The 20,670-nt window shown below is 46.7% G+C and overlaps 1 protein-coding gene across 1 annotated transcript; it reads left to right on the top strand.

The window, feature by feature from the left end:
* Positions 1-3,386: 3,386 nt before the first annotated feature.
* On the top strand, positions 3,387-4,357 carry LOC136475107 (uncharacterized). The gene has a single exon (XM_066472664.1). It carries the CDS (start codon positions 3,500-3,502, stop codon positions 4,055-4,057), a length of 558 nt encoding a protein of 185 aa, XP_066328761.1. The 5' UTR covers positions 3,387-3,499; the 3' UTR covers positions 4,058-4,357.
* Positions 4,358-20,670: the final 16,313 nt, after the last annotated feature.

Raw genomic sequence — 20,670 nt, 5'->3', positions numbered from 1 at the left:
GGGGGGGCAGTGACGAAGCCAGAAAAAAATTTAGGAGGGGCTGAACAAAAGAATAGATGTTTTTTTTATCTTCTCTTAACCATAGCCTCTCCTACCTGATACATATATGCATAAAATTTTAAGAGAGAACTTAGAGGGGCTCCACGTGCCTAGGATCGGTAGGGGGCTAGAGCCCCTAGCCCCACCGCTAGCTTCGCTGAGGGGGGGGGGGGGGGGGGTTGTGCGGCGGGGAGGTCAAATGTTTTTTTTAAATTCATGTACGTTTTTTAAGTTTCTTTGTTCCAAATAAATGGGTCGGGATATAGGTTTGCAGCGAAGGAACTGGAGTGCCCGAGCACGTGGCATGCCAAGAGTGGCTGCATGCGGCGGAGCCGGAGCAGAACGGACCGTCCTTTTCGACGACGTGCGTGGTTCGGTTGGGCCACGGTGACCCGGACACACGGGATAACGCGACGCGACCGACCGTCGTCCGGACCGTCGCCTACCTCGCCAACCAGTTTATTAGACGACGCTGCACCTGCACCTGCACCTGCACGCCGTGGAAACCTCGGGTCGCACGCCACGTACTGGGCCGGTGGAGTGTGTACGTGTGGTGCGACTGCATGCACGCAGCCGTACGTGCTTGTCACTGTGATTATTCGCCGTGTCACCGACGAGCCGTCGTGAAAGGTCGCGGTACCGAAACGGGCATTATATATGCTTCCATATAAAAGTCACTGCAGATTAGGCTAATTTTTCTTCTCCAGCTAACGTTGTTTTCGTACGATACTGAACGTACCGATGCATCCAATATTTGCGTAATAACCGTATGCGTACTATTCGCACGACAGCGGATTCATACTGTCTATGCAGTTTGTCAACCAAGCAACCGCCCGGCTAGCTAGCTACAAACGTACAGGATCTGGATCTCACAGGATTCCCGTGGATACAGCGCTACGCTGGCTGATACGATTCTCGGATCACGACTATACTTGGCAGGCAGGCATACCGATACGTTGATTCAGCTGAAACGTGAGCTTAATTACAGTAGTTAGGATCAATCAGCAATTCAGCATAGACAAACAACGAAACAAACACTTTCCGAGCTGGACGCAATCACGAGACCCATTATTTGGTAATGGAAGCATGTGTCCCCAGTCGGCAGTCCCGAGTACACCGATACAAAACCCCATGAATCCACTTCAACACAATTCTATTATATTCCATCTTCAATCCATACGTGTTGAAGTGAAATTAAACTAAATTCTATTATATTCCACTTCAACACATGTGGATTGAGATGAATATACATACATGTAAACCAACAGACGCCATATGATTGCAGATCCACACTGACACAGCTAGTAGCTAGCCTGCGCCAATAAAAGCAGCCGGAGCAGCCGGGTTCATTAGTCGCTCACCGGCTCACCAATCGGTCGTGGATCCGAGCTGCATACATGCACGGCACACCCTAAACCCCAAATAATATGCAGTGCTTGTGCTTGTAGTAGTAATTAACAAATAAGTATATCTAATAATGTAGTATATAGTACTCCATAATCAACTGTCATTGCAGGCGCGGCAGGTAATTGATAGATGTGCACGAGAGGTGTCCCAAATCTAAACGGCAAGCCGCTATACTCTATAGGCGAGCAAGTAAAATAGCAGTGCCCATGCGCTGTCCCCGCCGGCCTTGTCCCCCGCTGCGCCGGAGCAGTGGAAAAAATGCCCACGGCTAGCCGCCACGCAGCCCCCCCGGCCCGCGCCCTCGTCCTATCCTGCCACGCCAGCACGCCACGCCGCGGCGCATGAGGAGCCGTTGCGCGCCGCGCCGCGCCGATGGGCCTGCGTCCGCATGGGTGCTGTGTCCCCGCGCGTGCCGTGGCGGCGTAGCCCGGCCCTGCGCCCGACGCGTGTGGTCGCGCTGGGCCCCGGCCAGCCCGCCCTGCTCACCGGGAAAAGGCGCGAAAAGATTTGTCGCCATACCGCGCCGGCGTATCGTATCCATCGGTGGTGCTGGCATTGGCGAGGAACGACAGACACGTGTAAGTTTAGGTGTGTTTGGTTTATAAGCTATATATTTTTTAGTTAATAAATAATATTTTTTTTCATACTAAATCAACCAACGGTTCAGTCATGGTTTATCAGCCAAACAAACGCAAGCGAACAGGGCGTAGTCAGTTGGCAGAGAAATGATTCATACAATATACAGTGCACAAGTGATCAATACAACCCGAAAGGATCGGCCAAAAGGGAGGGGGGAACGGCGACAGATACGGGCACGTCGCCACCTGATAGCTTCTAGCCTTCTGATTCTAGGGTTAGCCACAAGGATTAAACTAACGGAAGCATGTGTCTCCAGTCCTGAGTACAAACAATACAACCCCCCCAGTTGTCTAAATCAATGCAGAGACAGAACGCCATATGATTGCGGATCCACAGCTATCCTGCGCACAAATAAAAGCAACCAGCCAGTTTCATTAGTCGCCCGCTAGCTCACCAAGTAATCCGTTCGTGGATTCGGGCTACATACACGGCACCCTAAGGCCTCGTTCGTTTTGCAGGGAATGGACTGCTGGAACCGATCAAGGCCGAAACGTAGCTGTATTTTATACGGCCAACCATCATCGGAAAGCGTCCGCCTGTCGTTAGTGCTTAACAATACTTAGGTCAGTTATATAATCATCAAATGCCCACGATGCAGGATCAATTGGAGATGCAGTAGCAGCTAACGATAATTGGGCACGAGAGGTGTCCCAAATCCAAACGGCAAACCTGCTGCCGGCGCCCATGATGCGCTGTCCGCCTGTCCTCAACGGCCTGTGCTCGGTGCTCCGGTGCCCCCACGCGGCCGCGCCGTCGTCCCGTTCTGCCACGCCCACCGCGCGCGACGCGGAGCCGTTGTGCCATGCCACACCACATGCCAGTGGGCCATCCGCTCAGTTGCTCACACAGTCAAGTCACACAAAGCGGAATCGGATGAATCCTATGGGCGGCGGGCTCCGTCGATGCAGCCGCGGGGCCCGGACCGGACGTCGCCTCTCCTGGTCGTTCGTTCGTTGGTTCGCGCGTCACGTCGGATTCGGATCAGAGCAGGGTGTATGTGATGTACTGATGTGCCTGCTGAATAAAATCCTAGAATCTCTCGCGTGGGGGCCCCACCCCATAGGGGTCGTTACCCTACCTCGATCGAATCCGGGACCAGGGCAAAGCTAGCTTTCCGGTGTGCTGCCGGCGGGTCCCACCGGCCACCCCCCCCCCCCCCCCCTGGCGCCCACCGCTTTCACAGCTCCTAACCACAGTTAGCTCAGCCTAACCCAAAGCTAAGCCCAAACCACAGGCTGGAGTTACCAAACTGCCCCCAACCAACCCTTATAAATAGCCTCTGCCCCGCGCGCCCCTCAGTTTGCCTAAATGAAACCACCAGCAGACCAGAACAGCACTCACTCCCCGCGCCCAATTCGGAGCTCCAACCGGCCAATTCGCTCGCCTCGCCTCGCCTGCCTACCTGCGATCTGTCATGGCGACTGCAGCGACCACCAGGAGGCCGAGCGGCCCGGTGCTCTCGGCCGCGCACTACCGTTCCGCCTCGTCCACGCGCATCTCGCTCGCCGGCGCTAGCGCCCGCGCGCGGCCGCCGGCCGGGCAGTCCGTCACCGTCAGCGTCTCGTCGTCGTCGCGGGGCCGGCGGACCTGCATGTGCTCGCCGACCAACCACCCCGGCTCGTTCCGCTGCAGCCTGCACAAGGAGCGCGTCAAGCCGGCGTCGGCGGCCGGCCCCCACGGCTCGCACGGGCATGGCAAGCCGAGCTCCCCGCCGTCGTCCGCGGCCTCCCCGACCACGAGCCGGCTGGGCGCGGGCGCGGGCAGGCGGATGGGCAGCGCGCTGGTGCGGATCGGCGCCGTGGAGGGCGGCGAGTGCGCGCGCCGCGCGCTCGCGGCCACCGCCCGCCCCTCCCCCGCCGCGCAGCAGTCGCAGCACCGCCGCCGCGTCGGCGGCGCCCGGCCCCGTCCCAGCCGCCTCTCCGCCGTCTCCTTCGCCGGCGACCGCCCCGGCGACAACGGCCGCCACCAATAGACCTTCGCCGACATGCCATCGTAGAACTAGCACTAGTAACAGTATAGCACTAGTAGCAGTAGTCAAAATAGGAGAAAGGAATCCCTCGTGCTGTAACGCTGAGACTGAAAGAACAGAACAGCTGGGAGCTTGGAGCGCTGGCAGTGGATCAGGACTAGTTTTGGGAGCCTGATCCATGGATCGATCTTCATCTAGGAAAAAGGCTTTCTTGTGTACATAGAATTCCAGCCGATGAGCTGCGAGTACCCGCTTTGGATTAGTTTCTTGAATTGATAAACATGACCGAGGATTTTGCCCCAACTGTGGAGGCCAATCATGATTCTGTCCGGATCAACCCCCCTGTCCTCCTCTGTTATCTCTCCGGTTGTTGTTGGGTCCGCGTCCGTCTGGATAAGCACGGGGGCTCGTCGTTGAGTACTTGAGTGCGGGTGGCGCCGGCCGTCGCGTCCGCCGTCATGCCGCTCTTGCCGTCACGCGGCCCCCGTGCCAGCCGGGTCGGCGGGCGGGAGGGCAGGATGTGGAGGCTTCCATTCCGTGGGCTCGTAGGCTTGCCACGGGAATACGGTGGGCGGCAATTTGGCACAACAACGGCACGAGCACAGCTAGGCTAGCGCCGCTCACCTGCTCTCTCTCTCGTTCTTGTGCTGGTTTGTTAGTTAAACAAACTCCGTTCCTGTTACTGTTGCTTCACCCGGAATCAGTTAACCACCGCGCACAATAACAATTACTGTACTATAGAGATGAGACTTGTTTAGCTGCTCGTCACTTGCCCGTTGAACTTTGGAGATGAGATGATATCATCCATATGAATCGCTGCAAATCCTCAACGCAGAAAAACCAGGCAACTCACTCGTGCAGTACAGTACTACCGGGTCAGCAATGCAACGCTACCACTAACAGTACAATTTTTTTTAAGAAAGAAAAAACACTCCTCTAAACCAGGGGCCGGTGGGTTTTTTTTACAACAACTTTTAATATAACATTAAAGCACAGTACACCGGTGTGGAAAAATAATTCTCATACTACAAAGCACAAGCAAAAAAAAAAAACTATTGCTGATCTGCATTTGTTCATGGGAGATGCTTTCGTCGGGGGCGCGGGGCCCGTCGAGGACAAATGGCCCACGAGAAGTGGCCACGATAAAAGCATCAAAGGTCCTCGTTCTCGCACTTTAATAGCACAGTCGGTGCTCCCCTCGACTGTCTTATCGGCCTGTGTCTTCGAGGATAAGTTGTCTTGGGCCGTAGACAGGATAGGGACTTCACCGGGCTCAAGAAATTGGGTTCGCATTCGTCAGTGTCAAATCTGAGGACCTGCAACAACTGATGTTGGCGGTCAACCCGAACACCCACAGCTGCATTCCCACTTCCATGTCTGCGGAGTGACCGAACATCAGATATGTAAATGACACGAAGGAGCTCTGCGTAAGGGCTTGTTTGGCTGCACACAAATCCACCCAATCCACATGGTTTGAGAGGGATTGAGGTGAAACCTAAACTAAATTATACTTTAATCCCTCCCAAACCACGTGGATTGAGGTGGATTTGTGTGCACCTAACAAAGCAGGTGTACCACAGCAGCTTACTGCTGACTACTGTTGCTACCACTGTCAGTGTACTATGTGTATCCCCACTAATAAACGAAAAAAAGGCGCGGGATATCCAACGGCCGGACCGGATTACCCGAACAATTCTTCTCCCGGAACGTCCGCGTCGCCCCATCCAGGCGCGCGAATTCAACGCTTCACCCGTCGGAACGGAGAACTAGTGTAGCAGCTGATCGCTGCGGGGGCATGGACTCGGCACCTGCCGCCCGCCGGTTCATGACACGGACACGGAACCGAACAGAACACAACAGTTATAACCGCTGCAGAAACGTACGTACCGGCAACACGTACGTTAATGCTTGCCGGGCCTGGAGGGCAGACGAGCGGATCGGACCGACTCGTCCTCTGACTTGGGAGCAGAGCACTGAGCACTGAGCACAGAGGCCGGTCCGTCCAGGGCACGGAACAACAGCCCGCAGGCAGCAGTCGCGTTCGCGTCGGCGTCGCATTCGCATCGCATCTGCAGCTTCCAAGATGTCGGGGCAGGAGGGACGAGCAGTCGGTCGCACTGCCGACGTGCCGTGCTATCACCATTTTGTTTGGCGAGATAATTAATACGTAAGAGCCATGCCGTGGTGATGGCTCCTGTACATATCAGGTTCGTTTCAATAGTTCGGCAAGCTTCTTAGGTCTGTTCGGCAGAACTAAAAAAATACTGATTCGACTGATTGTGTGAGAGAAAAATACTGTTCTGGCAGGACGTAAACAGTGATTTCGTGAGTGACAGAGCCAGCCAGCCCGCAATCAGCCAGCCGAACAGCCTGGATCCGTTACATGTTTTTTGGGATGGAAATGCCGAAATGCTAGTGACCACTGATCGCCGTCGGATAAGCGCTATCAACCTGACTTATTAGAAATGGAACAATATTTTTTTATCTAATACATCAGCTTCAGCCAGCTTATCAGCCGTACAAATCATCAGCCGAACAAAGCCCGCCTGTGTGTGAACATGAAGGCATGATTGCATGAACAAGCAAGACATTTTAGATAGGAAAATGGAACAGAAGCACCGATACAGGGAGTCGTCGTTGCGGTAACAAAGTCTTCCCTCTAGACCAGGTCGCGGACTTACAAAGAACACGAAAAGTATTATCAGATTGACCTACGTATGTGTTAATACCACCCCTCTAGGCAGGGCAATGACGATCTTGGTCTAATCCTCCGGCTTCAAACGCACAAAACAGAAATGCTGCTGAGATCAAAGGAGTTCGACATTCGAGAACAATAATTGGTGCATGAACGTACAGCATCCGAAGAATTACTTGGTCCATCATTTTTATAAATGTGGGCCCTCTAGAGGTGGAAACATTTTCCTCTAGAAATCCGAAAATTTTTACTAAAACAGAACGTACATAGTATGGGTTAACCCTCTAGGCAGGGTAACGAACGCAAAAAAAAAAAAAAAAAAAAAAAAAAAAAAAAAAAAAAAAAACAAAAAACAAATGATGTAGAGATTCAAACAGGTTCGAGAACAATGGGGCCTGGACGCACAACATGTGAAAATTCAGCACTAATCGTCACTGTTGCATTTAAAAGTTTACGAACACCGCAACTTTCTTTGTAAACTATAAAGGAATTACAAACTACATTTACTTATCCTTTAGGACCTTTATAGCTAGTCACACAAGATATGTATAATCCATGCGAAATTGTGTGGCTAACACATGGGTCAGTAAAGACGACTAGGTTAGCTAAAAGCATAAATAGTTGTAGGTTTATAAAACCGACCTCAGAAGTCATTCTTTTATTTCATTTAAAAAACTACTTTTATCTGAGGTTTATTTCCTCTCATTTCTCCTTGCCCCATGCATATTTGATACTACATGATTTCAAGGAAAGAAGGTACTGTCAAAAGGAAGTCGCTGTTGCCCAACCGTTTCGAGTAGATAGAAGATTTTCTTGATATTTACATGTGGATATTGAATATTAATATTACTAATTAGAGGCCACCAACATAACATCCATGTTAATTATCCCGAGACACGCTACGCAAAAAAGATTAATCCTAGATTTTGTCCCAATAACTAGAAAGAATTATCCTTTACTTTGGTAGATCGTCATAGCTAATAATATCCACTAAACCTATTATATTTATATTACCAATTGGAGATCTCTTACAGAGATCCATGTTAATTCTCATAAAACACGTTAGAGAAAAAGATAAATACTAAAAATCAGAATAATCAGAAACACTAGGCCTTTAATTGGCAGACTATTATAATCATAGTCAATAGTTCCAAAAAAATACCCGCTATGTCATTATTAAAAACACATAAAATAACCCCTAAATTTGATTTTTAAATTTCTCACCTTCACCATTGTAACAGATAATACAAAACAATCCTTTTAATTTGCATTGAAATTGCATGCATCTATGATTATAAAATATATAAACTAAAATACCCCTCAGATTTGATTAAATACAGTGTAAACTATTATGAAAAATAAATCAATAATCATAAAGTGCACTACATTATAATTTTACAAAAAAAAAATCAATTCTTTAAAGAGAGAACTGTCAGTGTAGATAAAACGTCACCAACAATAGTGATAATGTGATATAGTATATTCTAAAGCACATGACACAGCTACCTCCTTGGCAATTTACTGGCTTGAGAGGAATTGTTGGACGACCATACGGAGTTGAACGAGGACGTTGCATTTGTTGCATTTCCAATCTCACGATCAGGAAGGTCCATGAATTTACTAACAAGTATTTTTCAACCTTTATCCCTGGTGCCGTGGTGCGGGACGTTGGATAGCAGACCTGTGAAAAAGATTTGAGGTAGACCCATTTAATGAACTAACTCACTCATTCCTATGATCACAAATATAAATCCATTTAGGCAATTATTTTTTTAATTATTAAAGGAGAAGCTTTGGTTATCATCAATATATAAATAAAATTCCATATAAATTGACATTTTGTTGTGAAAACTATCCTCATAAACATACTCCCTCTGTTCCTAGTAAATTAATTCGTAGAGTTATTTTAAGTCGAGCTTCTTAATAAGTTCGACTGAGTTTATAAAAAATACAAATATTTATGACACCAAATTATTATTATAATATACGTCATTCATAGCATGCTTATACGGTTTATAGATATTTGTGACGGAGTGTGGTAGAATCGCCTGAAATAGCACGCTTCCGGAGGCGTTCGTCTTCCACTAGACGCGAAGCACCCCAAAAGTAAGCTACATCGGACAGTTCCGTCGAGCACACCCTAAGGGAGAACTCGAGTAATCCACGTTTTTCATCCAGGATCTAATAATGAGAACGGGTTTATAATACTTAGTCCATTTCATATAACAAGAGTTCTTAAAAATACATTATTACACCACTAAATTCAGAGTGCAGAATTTAAACAGCGGAATTAAAATAAACATCTAACAATAAGATACAAGGATCCTGAAGGAACCATGACGCCTAAGAGGGGGGGTGAATTAGGCAACTTAAAAATCTAACTCTAAACTATGGCCTTCTTTTCTAACCTTAACAAAACCTATGCAAGAGACAAACTATCTAAATGTGCCACTATGGTTTTGCTAGTGTGTTGCTATCTCTACCGCAAATGGAGTAATGCAATCAATGTAAATGCGAAAGCTAAAGAGCAAGGTACAGATATGCAAACTCCCGTCGACGACTCTAGTATTTTTATTGAGGTATCGAGAAGCGTGTAAGCTTCCCCCTAGTCCTCGTTGGAGCCCCTCGCAAGGAATCCATCGCAAGGGCCAAGCTCCCGGTCGGGTAACTTCGTGGATAGCCTCGGGCCATCCCCACGCGCAAGTGGGTCTCCAACGTGCCTTCTGGCAAGCCTCTCTCAGATGCTCCCTGTCATCTTCACTATCAAGCTTCCGACCGAAGCGCCATAGGCCTTGTTCCCTCCGGTACACGGTGGCGGCCACACCATAGACGCGGTTGGTGTGATCTCACAAGACTACAAGCCCCTCCGATGTACAACAATGGTGCGCGCAAGCACCGAGTGGTAAGAGATATGCAAACCTCACTAAACACTAGGCCTAAACCTAGAGCAAGCGCATAAACGGTGGTCTAATCAACCTAAGCACTTCGCAAAGCACCTACGCTAATCACCTAATGAATCACTAAGCACTATGCAAGTTGAGATCACTAAAATGGTATACAAACACCCTTGATATGTTTCCTCAACTCCAAACATACCATTTGGTCGGTTAGGGGTTGTATTTATAAGCCCCACTAAGAAAGTAGACATTGGAGATGAAATCCCGCTTTTCTGCTACTAACCGGACGCTGATCATGTCCTGACCAGACATGTCCGGTCGTCCCGACCGTTAGCCGAGATCTACTGATCGGACGCTGCCAGCGTCCGGTCACATGCCACCGGACACGTCCGGTCACAAATTCGCCGCTCTGGAACCTCTCTGTACTCGATCGGACGCTGCTGTCCTACGTCCGGTTGGTTTGCCGCCAGCGTCCGGTCTAGCGTCCGGTCACTGCTGCTGTTGCTGAGCCTCCTGATCGGAGCGTCCGATCGCTTTTCTCCAGCGTTCGGTCCAGCGTCCGGTCACCTTTGTGAGCTCGTTTCTTCGTGATCTTGCATGCAGCTTGGTTCCTATCTTCGTGCTTGGACTTTGCTTGATATCTTAGGTCTTCTCTTATGCTCCTAAGGTCTTCTTTGAGGTGTTGATCATCGGATCATCACGTCGCCTTTGTCCAAGTCACATCTTACATCCTATTGAACTACAAAACAATCACTTGTAAATTCATTAGTCCAATTTAGTTGTGTTGGTCATCAAACACCAAAATCCAAAGTAAATGGGCCTAAGGTCAATTTTCCTTACAATCTCCCCTTTTTTTGGTGATTGATGACAACACGATCAAAGCAAGCAAATAAAAAAAAATGAATTTAAAACCTATCTACTTGCTAGGATGCAATGCAAGGGGTAAGGTTATATGATGCTAAAAGATACTTGTAAGACTACATAAAAACTTATCTTGCCCTTGCAAATGTCCCTATGTGGTATTATGGATTTAAGCCTTGTTTTATACAAATTTTCCCTATTACATAGGCTAATCCATAATCCACTATCACCCTTTTCTCGGACCATTACTACTTGTAGACACCACTTGTAGACCATTGCCACTTGTAAATTATTATGATCTAGCTTTTGATCCTATAAATTAGTGCTTGCTTTTGGTCCTCTAAATTCTCCCCCTTTAGAATCAAACACCAAAAAGAAAGACATTAGTAGCACAAGGGATGGTCAAACTTTATGAACCTTTGTGTGTAGAAAGGAATAGGTCACATAATTTGACTATCACATTATATAAATTAAGCTCCCCCTAAATATATGCATACATATGGTAGAAGGCAAAGCATATGCATAATTGGCAAATTATTGCACAAGGGAATTTAATCTATATAATGCATGGAGAAAGCATATAAATATCAAAATAAAATCAACATGATGATATTGGTTTAGAAATACCACATGTGGAAACGAATTTGATTTCTACCACTTGCAATCGGTGGTGGATATTTGAAGTATGATGCTTAACTCCGGGGACTCCATTTTCCTTGCAATGAGACTACTACACACATGATAAACTTGAACGGGTGTTAATCTTAAAGCATCCAACTTGTAGAGTAACCTCCTCCTAAATTTGTACACACAAATATGGAATACTAGTAGGAAACATGCACATTGATTTTAGAATAAAAAATACCACTTGAAAGATGACATCATATGAATGTGAGTCATTTTTGAAGGTGATATCCGGGAGAGATTATCTACAATTTGGACTTTAGCATATATTAGATGAACAATTATAAGACAAGCTATGTGCCATGGTCCTAAATAATTTTAAACCATGTAGTATTGCTCCAAGGAATAAGAATGAGACCGAGTAAGCCTACCATATGAAATACCTAGTGTATGCATGACAAAAGATATAAGAATGCAAATGCAAACCTAGGCATGAAGAGTAACTAGATGCTAAAAGATACCAATTATAGAAAAAATTAAATCTAATACCATTTGAGGGAAATTGAATTTAGTTACCTAACATGGGAAGGGGAATTTGGGTCCATAGTACTCACTAACCCACTTGGCAATGATTTTGTCCATCATAATGCACCCCATGAAATGCATCCATACTTTGCCAAGTCTCCAAATTCCCCGATGTCCATTGGACTTCTCACTTTCCTTTCGGGATCCAAACCTTCTTGGTGCTCTTCATATTGGAGATGATTTCCTTTGGCACCCAAAAGCGTTTGACCCCATTGTTGACTTGCTTGTTCACCTTGATGGCCACCACCTTATCATTTTTCTTCTTCTTCAAGAGATAAGGTGTGGAGGCCTTTTTGTCCATCTTGTTGATGTAGGTGTTGGAGAGCTTGCTTGTTTGCTTCTTCTCTTTCTTCTTTGTTCCTCGCTCATTCTTCATCTTGCACTCATAGGACTTGTGACCTTCCTTGTGGCACATGTAGCAAACCATGGTTTGTCCTTCATCAAGATTCTTCACTCCCTTAACGGTGTTATCTTGATGAAGTTGGGCTTGCTTCGCCTTGCCTTTCACTTGAGTCAAGTCCTTGGTGAGACGAGCTACTTCTTGCTTGAGTTGCTCATTCTCCTTTGCAGCCTCTTGTGTGCATGTATCTACAACAACTTTCTCAATACAAACTTGGTTGCACAAAGATGAGTCTAAACATAAATCATTACAAGAAGTAAAGGTATCCTTTTTAGATATGTTAAAGATAGAGCTTTTCTTTTTAGATGCCTTGGTGGGAGTTGTACTAACGACTTCAAGCTTAGCAACTTTATTAGTTAGCTCATCACAATGTTTGCACATGGTTTCCATTTTAGCAAGCAAACTTTTATAAGCATCTTGTGAGCTAGCTAACTTTTCTTTTAATTTTTTATTTTTCTTTGTAAGTTGCTCTTCATTAATTGTGCATGTAATTTTTGTTGCACTAGCCTCAAGTTGCTCAATTTTAGTAGATAGTTCAACATTTAGATTAGCAAAGTTCTTATATTGTTCAAGCAAAGTTTTGTATGATTCTTGTGAACTATCTAGCTTTTCTTTTAATTTACCGAGCTTCTTTTGTTGACTAGTGCAAACTTTAGCATAATTAAGATTTTGTTGCACAATTTCATCATAAAAAGGTATTTCATCATCACTATCACTCTCACTAGAGGATGAGCTTTTGTTACCTCATGCCATAAGGCACATACGAGAAGAGTTTGATGATGAGTGCTTGCGGCCTCGCCTCATGTGATGGTATTCTTCTTCACTTGAAGAATCATCCCATGACCTTATTGACATGAGGGCTTGGTTCTTGCACGCCTTCTTCTTTGTCTTGGGTGTGGGCTTGTTTGGACAAACTTCCACAAAGTGCCCCAACTCACCGCATCCATAGCATCCTCTCTTTCTTTGCTTATTTCTCTGATTGGTGAAGATGATATCTTGGATTTGGATGGTCACACCCTTGACATTGAGCCTTTGGATCATCTTCTCCACCTTGTTGATAAGTTTGATTGATTCTTCATCAATGTCGGAGGTGGAGGAGGAAGATTGATCATCATCACTTGAATCTTCTTCATCATCATCATACTCATCTTCTTCTTCATCTTCACTTGAGGAGCTTGAGCTTAAGCTTGTCTCAACTTGCTTGCCATTCATCTTCTTTTTCTCACTACATGCGAGAGCTTTGTCTTTGCTTGATGAAGAAGCTTCTTCTTGACCCATCTTGCGTGACATTTCAAATGCCACTATCTTACCAATGACTATGGCCGGGGTCATGGTGCTAAGTCCTCCTTGTTGTGAAGGATGGTGATGATGTTTGCATATTTCTTTTGTGGAAGCACAGAGATGATCTTCCTCACAATGTCCGCATCATCTAGCTTTGTTAATCCTATTGAATGGAGCTCATTGATAATTAGATTTAAACAAGAATACATATCACGAACAAGCTCATCATCATTCATTGTAAAAGAATCATAATTTTGTTTAGCTAGACAATGTTTTTGCTCACGGACATTAGATGTACCGTCATGGAGCTCTTGAAGTTTTAACCAAATTTCATGTGCCGTATTTAAAGTGAACAATTGGTTAAACACATCCATGCTAAAAGATTCAAACAAGCAATTCTTAGCTATAGCATTGAAATGTATTTCCTTTTCTTCACTCTTTGTGGGTTTATCGGGATTCTTAATGGGTTTCATCCCGTCACGAGTGACTCTCCAAACTTCTAAATCAACTGTCTCAAGGTAGCAAGCCATTCTAGTTTTATAATAAGAGAAGTTAGTGCCATCAAAGTACGGAGGTCTAGAGGTATCCATCCTAACCACTCTAAATGACGTCGGCTTAATGACGGTTAAACCAAAGGTCCAAATTGAGCCAACCGGCTCTAATACCAATTGAAGGAACCATGACACCTAAGAGGGGGGTGAATTAGGCAACTTAAAAATCTAACTCTAAACTATGGCCTCCTTTTCTAACCTTAACAAAACCTATGCAAGAGACAAACTATCTAAATATGCAACTATGATTTTGCTAGTGTGTTGCTATCTCTACTGCAAAAGGAGTAATGCAATCAATGTAAATGCGAAAGCTAAAGAGCAAGGTACAGATTTGCAAACTTCCATCGACGACTCTGGTATTTTTACTGAGGTATCAAAAAGCGCGCAAGCTTCCCCCTAGTCCTTGTTGGAGCCCCTCGCAAGGAATCCATCGCAAGGGTCAAGCTCCCGGTCAGGTAACTCCATGGATAGTCTAGGGCCTTTCCCATGCGCAAGTGGGTCTCTATCGTGCCTTCCGGCAAGTCTCTCCTGGATGCTCCCCGCCGTCTTCACTATCAAGCTTCCGGCCGAAGCGCCGTGGGCCTTGTTCCCTCTGGTACACGGTGGCGACCACATCACAAACGCGGTTGGTGTGATCTCGCAAGACTACAAGCCCCTTCGATGTACAACAATGGTGCGCGCAAGCACCGAGTGGTAAGAGATATGCAAACCTCACTAAACACTAGGCCTAAACCTAGAGCAAGCACATAAGCGGTGGTCTAATCAACCTAAGCACTTCGTAGAGCACCTACGCTAATCACCTAATGAATCACTAAGCACTATGCAAGTGGAGATCACTAAAATGGTGTATAAACACCCTTGATATGTTTCCTCAGCTCCACACATACCATTTGGCCGGTTGGGGGTTGTATTTATAAGCCCCACTGAGAAAGTAGCCGTTGGGGACGAAATCCTGCTTTTCTACTACTGATCGGATGCTGATCACGTCCTGACCGGACACGTCCGATCGTCCCGACCGTTGGAGCCGCGATCTACTGATCGGACACTGCCAGCGTCCGGTCACATGCCACCGGACACGTCCGGTCGCAAATTCGCCGCTCTAGAACCTCTCTGTACTCGATCGGACGCTGCTGTCCTGCGTCTGGTCGGTTTGCCGCTAGCGTACGATCGCTGCTGCTGTTGCCGAGCCTCCTGATCGGAGCGTCTGGTCGCTTTTCTCCAGCGTCCGGTCACCTTTGTGAGCTCGTTTCTTCATAATCTTGCGTGCGGCTTGGTTCCTATCTTCGTGCTTGGACTTTGCTTGATATCTTTGGTCTTCTCTTGTGCTCCTAAGGTCTTCTTTTAGGTGTTGATCATCGGATCATCATGTCGCTTTTGTCCAAGTCACATCTTGCATCCTATTGAACTACACAACAATCACTTACAAATTCATTAGTCCAATTTGGTTGTGTTGGTCATCAAACACTAAAATCCAAAGTAAATGGGCCTAGGGTCCATTTTTCTTATAGATCCATCTGTACCCATCAGAAGAATCCTCCACACAACAGCTACTTCTCAAGCTACAGCTGCAACAAGGGTAAATAAACCTTGACTCCCTGAGTACACAATGTACTCGCAAGACCTACCCGACTAGTGGGAATAACTTTCCGACTCCAAAGGATATGATAAGCTTTATGGTTTGCTGGGTTTCCTTTTTGCGAAAAACATTACTAGTAGTGAATCCCCATGTTTGTTTTTATTAGCAGTCATGATTAGTTCATTAGCTAACCATTCTATGTAAGCACCTGTTCTACTTTCTAGCAAGAGTTGAGCAATCAGATCCATTTCACCATCTTTTACCTTCCAGTTCTTACTACGGTGCTAGATCATAGACAAGTCGTATCACATCATACGACGATTCGCAAACCAATATATTCTAGCTGGGTACCCCAAAACACACGCTCTGCTTATACCCCAGGCACAAGCAAGATCAACCCACCATTCTCCTATCAAAGGGTCCAGGTCCTCGTCCACTTTGATAATGCATCTTAGGACAACCAATATAAACATGTTCTACTGTAGATCATTATATTTTCATCTAGTGTGGCTAAATTTACACAAACAAAGTATGCCATTAATCTAAATTCATGATGAGAAAGAGGAATATGTGTATGGTGAGCATCCTAGACACTTCATAGCTTTGATCTGAATCGTGTCCACACTGCATTTGAAACAAATGTGACACAATGTTCCATTTCCTGTTTGGGTACAAAATTTCTAAAATGTGAAATGAATTAAGACATTTACTTTTTTTATGCTGTCGACAGCACCAGAACAAAGCCGTGCGGCACCACACAGGTGCACGTACAGCAACAGCATGCCGTCGGTCAAAACCAGCAGCACAACATCACAACACCACCACTAGACCACAGAGAATGAAGTCGGAACGACCACGACATGCGCACGTAGACGCTGCCCACTAGGCCACATGAACGCCCGCTAGCTCACCAAGTAATCAGTTCATGGATTCAGGCTACATACACGGCGCCATAAAGAATCCTGTTACCAATCAGTATACATCCTGTTCATTTTGTCATAAATGATCGTGGATTATTTACTGCTGGCTGGTTTGGTGTGAGAGAAAAATACGGTTCCAATTTATAATCCACGATCGTATACGAGCAAGCGAACATGCTGATAGTATGCAGATGTTGTTAGTGCTTAACAATACTTAGGTCAAATATATAATCATCAAATGCCCACGATGCATGATAGGTTGTCTTGGGCCCTAGACAGAATAGGGACTTCATCGGGCTCAAGAAATTGGGTCTGTAGTTGTTTGTGTCAAATCTGAGGACCTACAACAACTGACGTTGGCGGTTAACCCGAACACCCACAACTGCATTCCCACTTCCATGTCTACAGAGTGACTGAACAGCAGATATGTAAATGACATGAAAGAGCTCTGCGTAAGGGCTTGTTTGGCTGCACACAGATCCACCCCAATCCACATGGTTTGGGAGGGATTGACCACCTTAATCTCTCCCAAACCACGTGGACCGAGGTGGATTTATATGCACCCAAACAAAGCATAAGTTGTAACAACACAGCAGCTTACTGCTGACTACTGCTGCTACCATAGTGTACTATGTGTATCCCCACTAATAAACTAAAAAAAGGCACGGGATATCCAATGGCCAGACTAGATTACCCGAAGAATTCTTCTCCCGGAATGTCTGCGTCGCCCCATCCAGGCGAGTGAATTCAACGCTTCACCCGTCGGAACGGAGAACTAGGACCTATTTGGTAGGGCTTCGGCGGGCTTCGGCTCCCACCCCTGTTCACCTATCGGCCGCCCACGGGCCGACAGAGGGCTACTATTCACCAAAGCCGTTTTTCTCTCTCTTCCTTTCCTCTCTCACAGACACCGCCAGAGCCGAAGAAGCTCGTTTTTCTAGCTTCATGGCTCCAGCTCCCCCTGGCACCTATCGGTCTATGGCCGGCCGATAGGTGCGGGAGTCGGAGCCCTGCCAAAGAGGTCTCTAGTCTAGCAGCTGGATAACAACCACTACTACACAAACTTTACTGGAGGCGGGCGTTTTTTATTTTCCGCGACGGGTAAAGCCGTCCGCCGCGGCCTAGAGGCCACGGTAAATCGTGGCTTAACCGCGGAGGGCGGCTTTGCCCGCTGCGGTTAACCGATTTACCACAGCGGGCGGTGTAACGTGCCCGCCGCGGTAAATATACTTTTACCACGGCGGTCACGTTGCACCGCCCGCCGCGGTAAATTATTTTACCGCGGTGGACACCTTTCGTGGCCCGCAGTGGTTATGTTCGTTAGCCATGGCGGGCATTATTATTTGCCCGCCTCGGTAAATTATTTCCTGAATTAAAAAAAAATACAGCAGGCATATAAATTCAAATTCAAATTCAAATTCAAATCACATCCAGATTTCACAGATTAAACTTAAAAAGTATGTAGGCATTACACATGAGATAATATACATATATATATACATTCACTTAGTCGTTCTTGTCATCGTTAATTCATTACATTTACATATTAAAGTCGTTATACATGCCCTAAGGAGTAATCCTACGGACGCATCATCGTGGGCCATTTCCTTAGCCTCTCGTACTCCGGTAAAATCGCTAGCTGGCTGTTCTCATTGAAGAACGTGCTCCCTTCAAGCACACATTTGTCTAAGACAAACTTACATATGTCTGTCTTTGTCTGCTTGAAGGAGTGTTGGGTGCTCTGCACGTCTCTCCACCAGTTCAATCCATTCTTGAGCACCCTCCAACTGCTGCATACTGCTTGCACTCCCTCAGGTACTCATAAACGTAGAAGCCATAGGTTTGTGATCCTACCGGTTGTTTGGCACACTGCATGATCGATACACAAGCATTAGAATATAGGCATTAGAACGCTTATGAATAGAAAGCACAATTAAACCTTTCAAATACTTACCGGAAAGTTGCGTCTGATTTTGATGCAGTTCTTATGCTTAGCCTTAAAATTCTCTGTTCTTCGATCATAGCATTCAGGATCCTTCATGTACTCCTTATAAGCGCTATACGAAATGTACTAGTATTAGGCAGGGCATTAGAACGCATATGAGAAGACAGTTTAGTCACTTACACTCTGAGGCAATCTTCAAAGGCCTTGTACCCTTTTAAGTTTGGCATTCTCAATGAATCAAATACGTAGGCCCTGCCATCCTGAGGGTAGATGATAAATGCAACCCAGTGACCCTCGAGGCCTTGGCTGCGCCATTGAAACAAAATACAGGTTATGACGAGAAATAATAATACTAGCTAGCTACCCACTTATCTCTACAGGCATGTCTTTGACTTACTGAAGGGTCGAGATGGCGACTAGAGGGGGGGTGAATAGTCTTTTCTAAAACTTAATCGCGTCGGCTAACCGATATAAATGCGGAATTAAAACAATCGGTCTAGCCAAGACTATACCCCACTATATGTGTTCACTAGCACCTTGCAAAGATAACAAATATGCAACAAAGGTGCCGGGCTAGCTAGAGCTCTCCTAAACAATTCTAGGAGCAAGGTTATACAAACCTATGCCACTAGTACTTTAAGCGACAAGGGAGCTCCTACACATGCTAGTAAGCCAAAAGCACAAAGCTAACGATGCTCACTAGCAATGCTCAATAACAAGGCAACCAATGCCTAATTAGAGAGCGCAAAAACTTAGCTACACAAACTAAGCAATGTGACTAACAAGGTTACTAAAACCAAATTAGCCACGTAAGGGAGCTACTTCTATGCTACACAAGCAAGAAGGTAATTAGCAAGCTACACAAGCTATCTAATTACAAGAGCAACTACACAAGCTTAATATGTATAAAAGTAATTGCAAGCTTGTGTAATGGGAATGCAAACCAATGGGAAGAACAAGGTTGACACGATGATTTTTCTCCCGAGGTTCACGTGTTTGCCAACACGCTAGTCCCCGTTGTGTCGACCGCTCACTTGGTGGTTCGGCGGCTAATTAGCATCACCCGCTAAGCCCGCATGTCGGGCGCCGCAAGAACCTACCCCTTGAGTGAGGGTAGCTCAATGACACGCTTTACTAGAGTTGCTCTTCGCGGCTCCCGCGGGGCGAGCACAATGCCCCTCACAAGCACTTCTCCGGAGCGCCGCACAAGCTTCTTGCGCGCTTTGACGGAGAACACCACCAAGCCGTCTAGGAGGTGGCAACCTCCAAGAGTAACAAGCACCACCGGCTTGCAACTCGATCACCTAGTGCCACTCGATGCAACCTCACGATGCAATCGCACTAGAATCGCTCACTCACACAATCGAATGATCACTATCAAGTATATGTGTGATGGAGGGCTCCCAAGCACTCACAAGCATGGACACTAAGTCCCTTGAGGTGCTCTGCTCCAGCCATGGCCGAGGGCCACTTCTATTTATAGCCCCAAGGGCCAAACTAGCCATTACCCCTTCACTGGGCAACGGTCGGGCCGACCGGACGCTCCGGTCGTGTTGACCGGACGCTGGACCTCAGCGTCCGGTCGCTCATAGACGACCACGTGTCCCAGTTCCAACGGTCACTTGACCTGACCGGACGCTCCAGCTTCTACTGACCGGACGCTGAACCACCAGCGTCCGGTCGTTTCCAGTAAGCTCCCGAGCATGACCGGACGCGTCCGGTCGAACGCGATCGGACGCAGCCAGCGTCCGGTCACTCTCTAGCTGCTGCTACACTCCACGTCAGTGCGACCGGACACAGCCTGCCAGCGTCCGGTGCATTCAGATCCAGCGTCCGGTCAGTTGACCGACGCCAGCATCTTCTCCATTCTCTTCACCCTTGCTCAAGTGTGCTAACCACAAGAATTTGCATCCGGCACAATAGAAAATAGGCATTCCATTTTCCCGAAAGCGCCGAATCCCGCCGAGCTTGCGAGGCGGGAGGGAGAGAGGGACCCAAACCCATCTCAACCCTGCAAACACCACCTCCTTTGTAAATGTGCCAACACCACCAAGTGTACACCACCATGTGTATGTGTGTTAGCATTTTCACAATCATTTCCCAAAGGATGTTAGCCACTCAACTTGCCACGCCACTCGATCCTAGCGACAATGCAAAGTTAGATCACTCGAGTGGCACTAGATGACCGATATGCAAACAAGTTTGCCCCTCTTGATAGTACGGCCATCTATCCTAAACCCGGTCATAAACTTCTCTACACACCTATGACCGGTGAAATGAA

Source organism: Miscanthus floridulus, chromosome 8, assembly GCF_019320115.1.
Source record: "Miscanthus floridulus cultivar M001 chromosome 8, ASM1932011v1, whole genome shotgun sequence".
Lineage (NCBI taxonomy): Eukaryota > Viridiplantae > Streptophyta > Magnoliopsida > Poales > Poaceae > Miscanthus > Miscanthus floridulus.
Note: the sequence above shows the minus strand (reverse complement) of the source record. Positions and strands in the feature narration are given on the sequence as shown.

Bases quoted from the DNA above. Each gene is read 5' to 3' on its own strand.
- LOC136475107 (XM_066472664.1), top strand. From the start codon at position 3,500: ATGGCGACTGCAGCGACCACCAGGAGGCCGAGCGGCCCGGTGCTCTCG.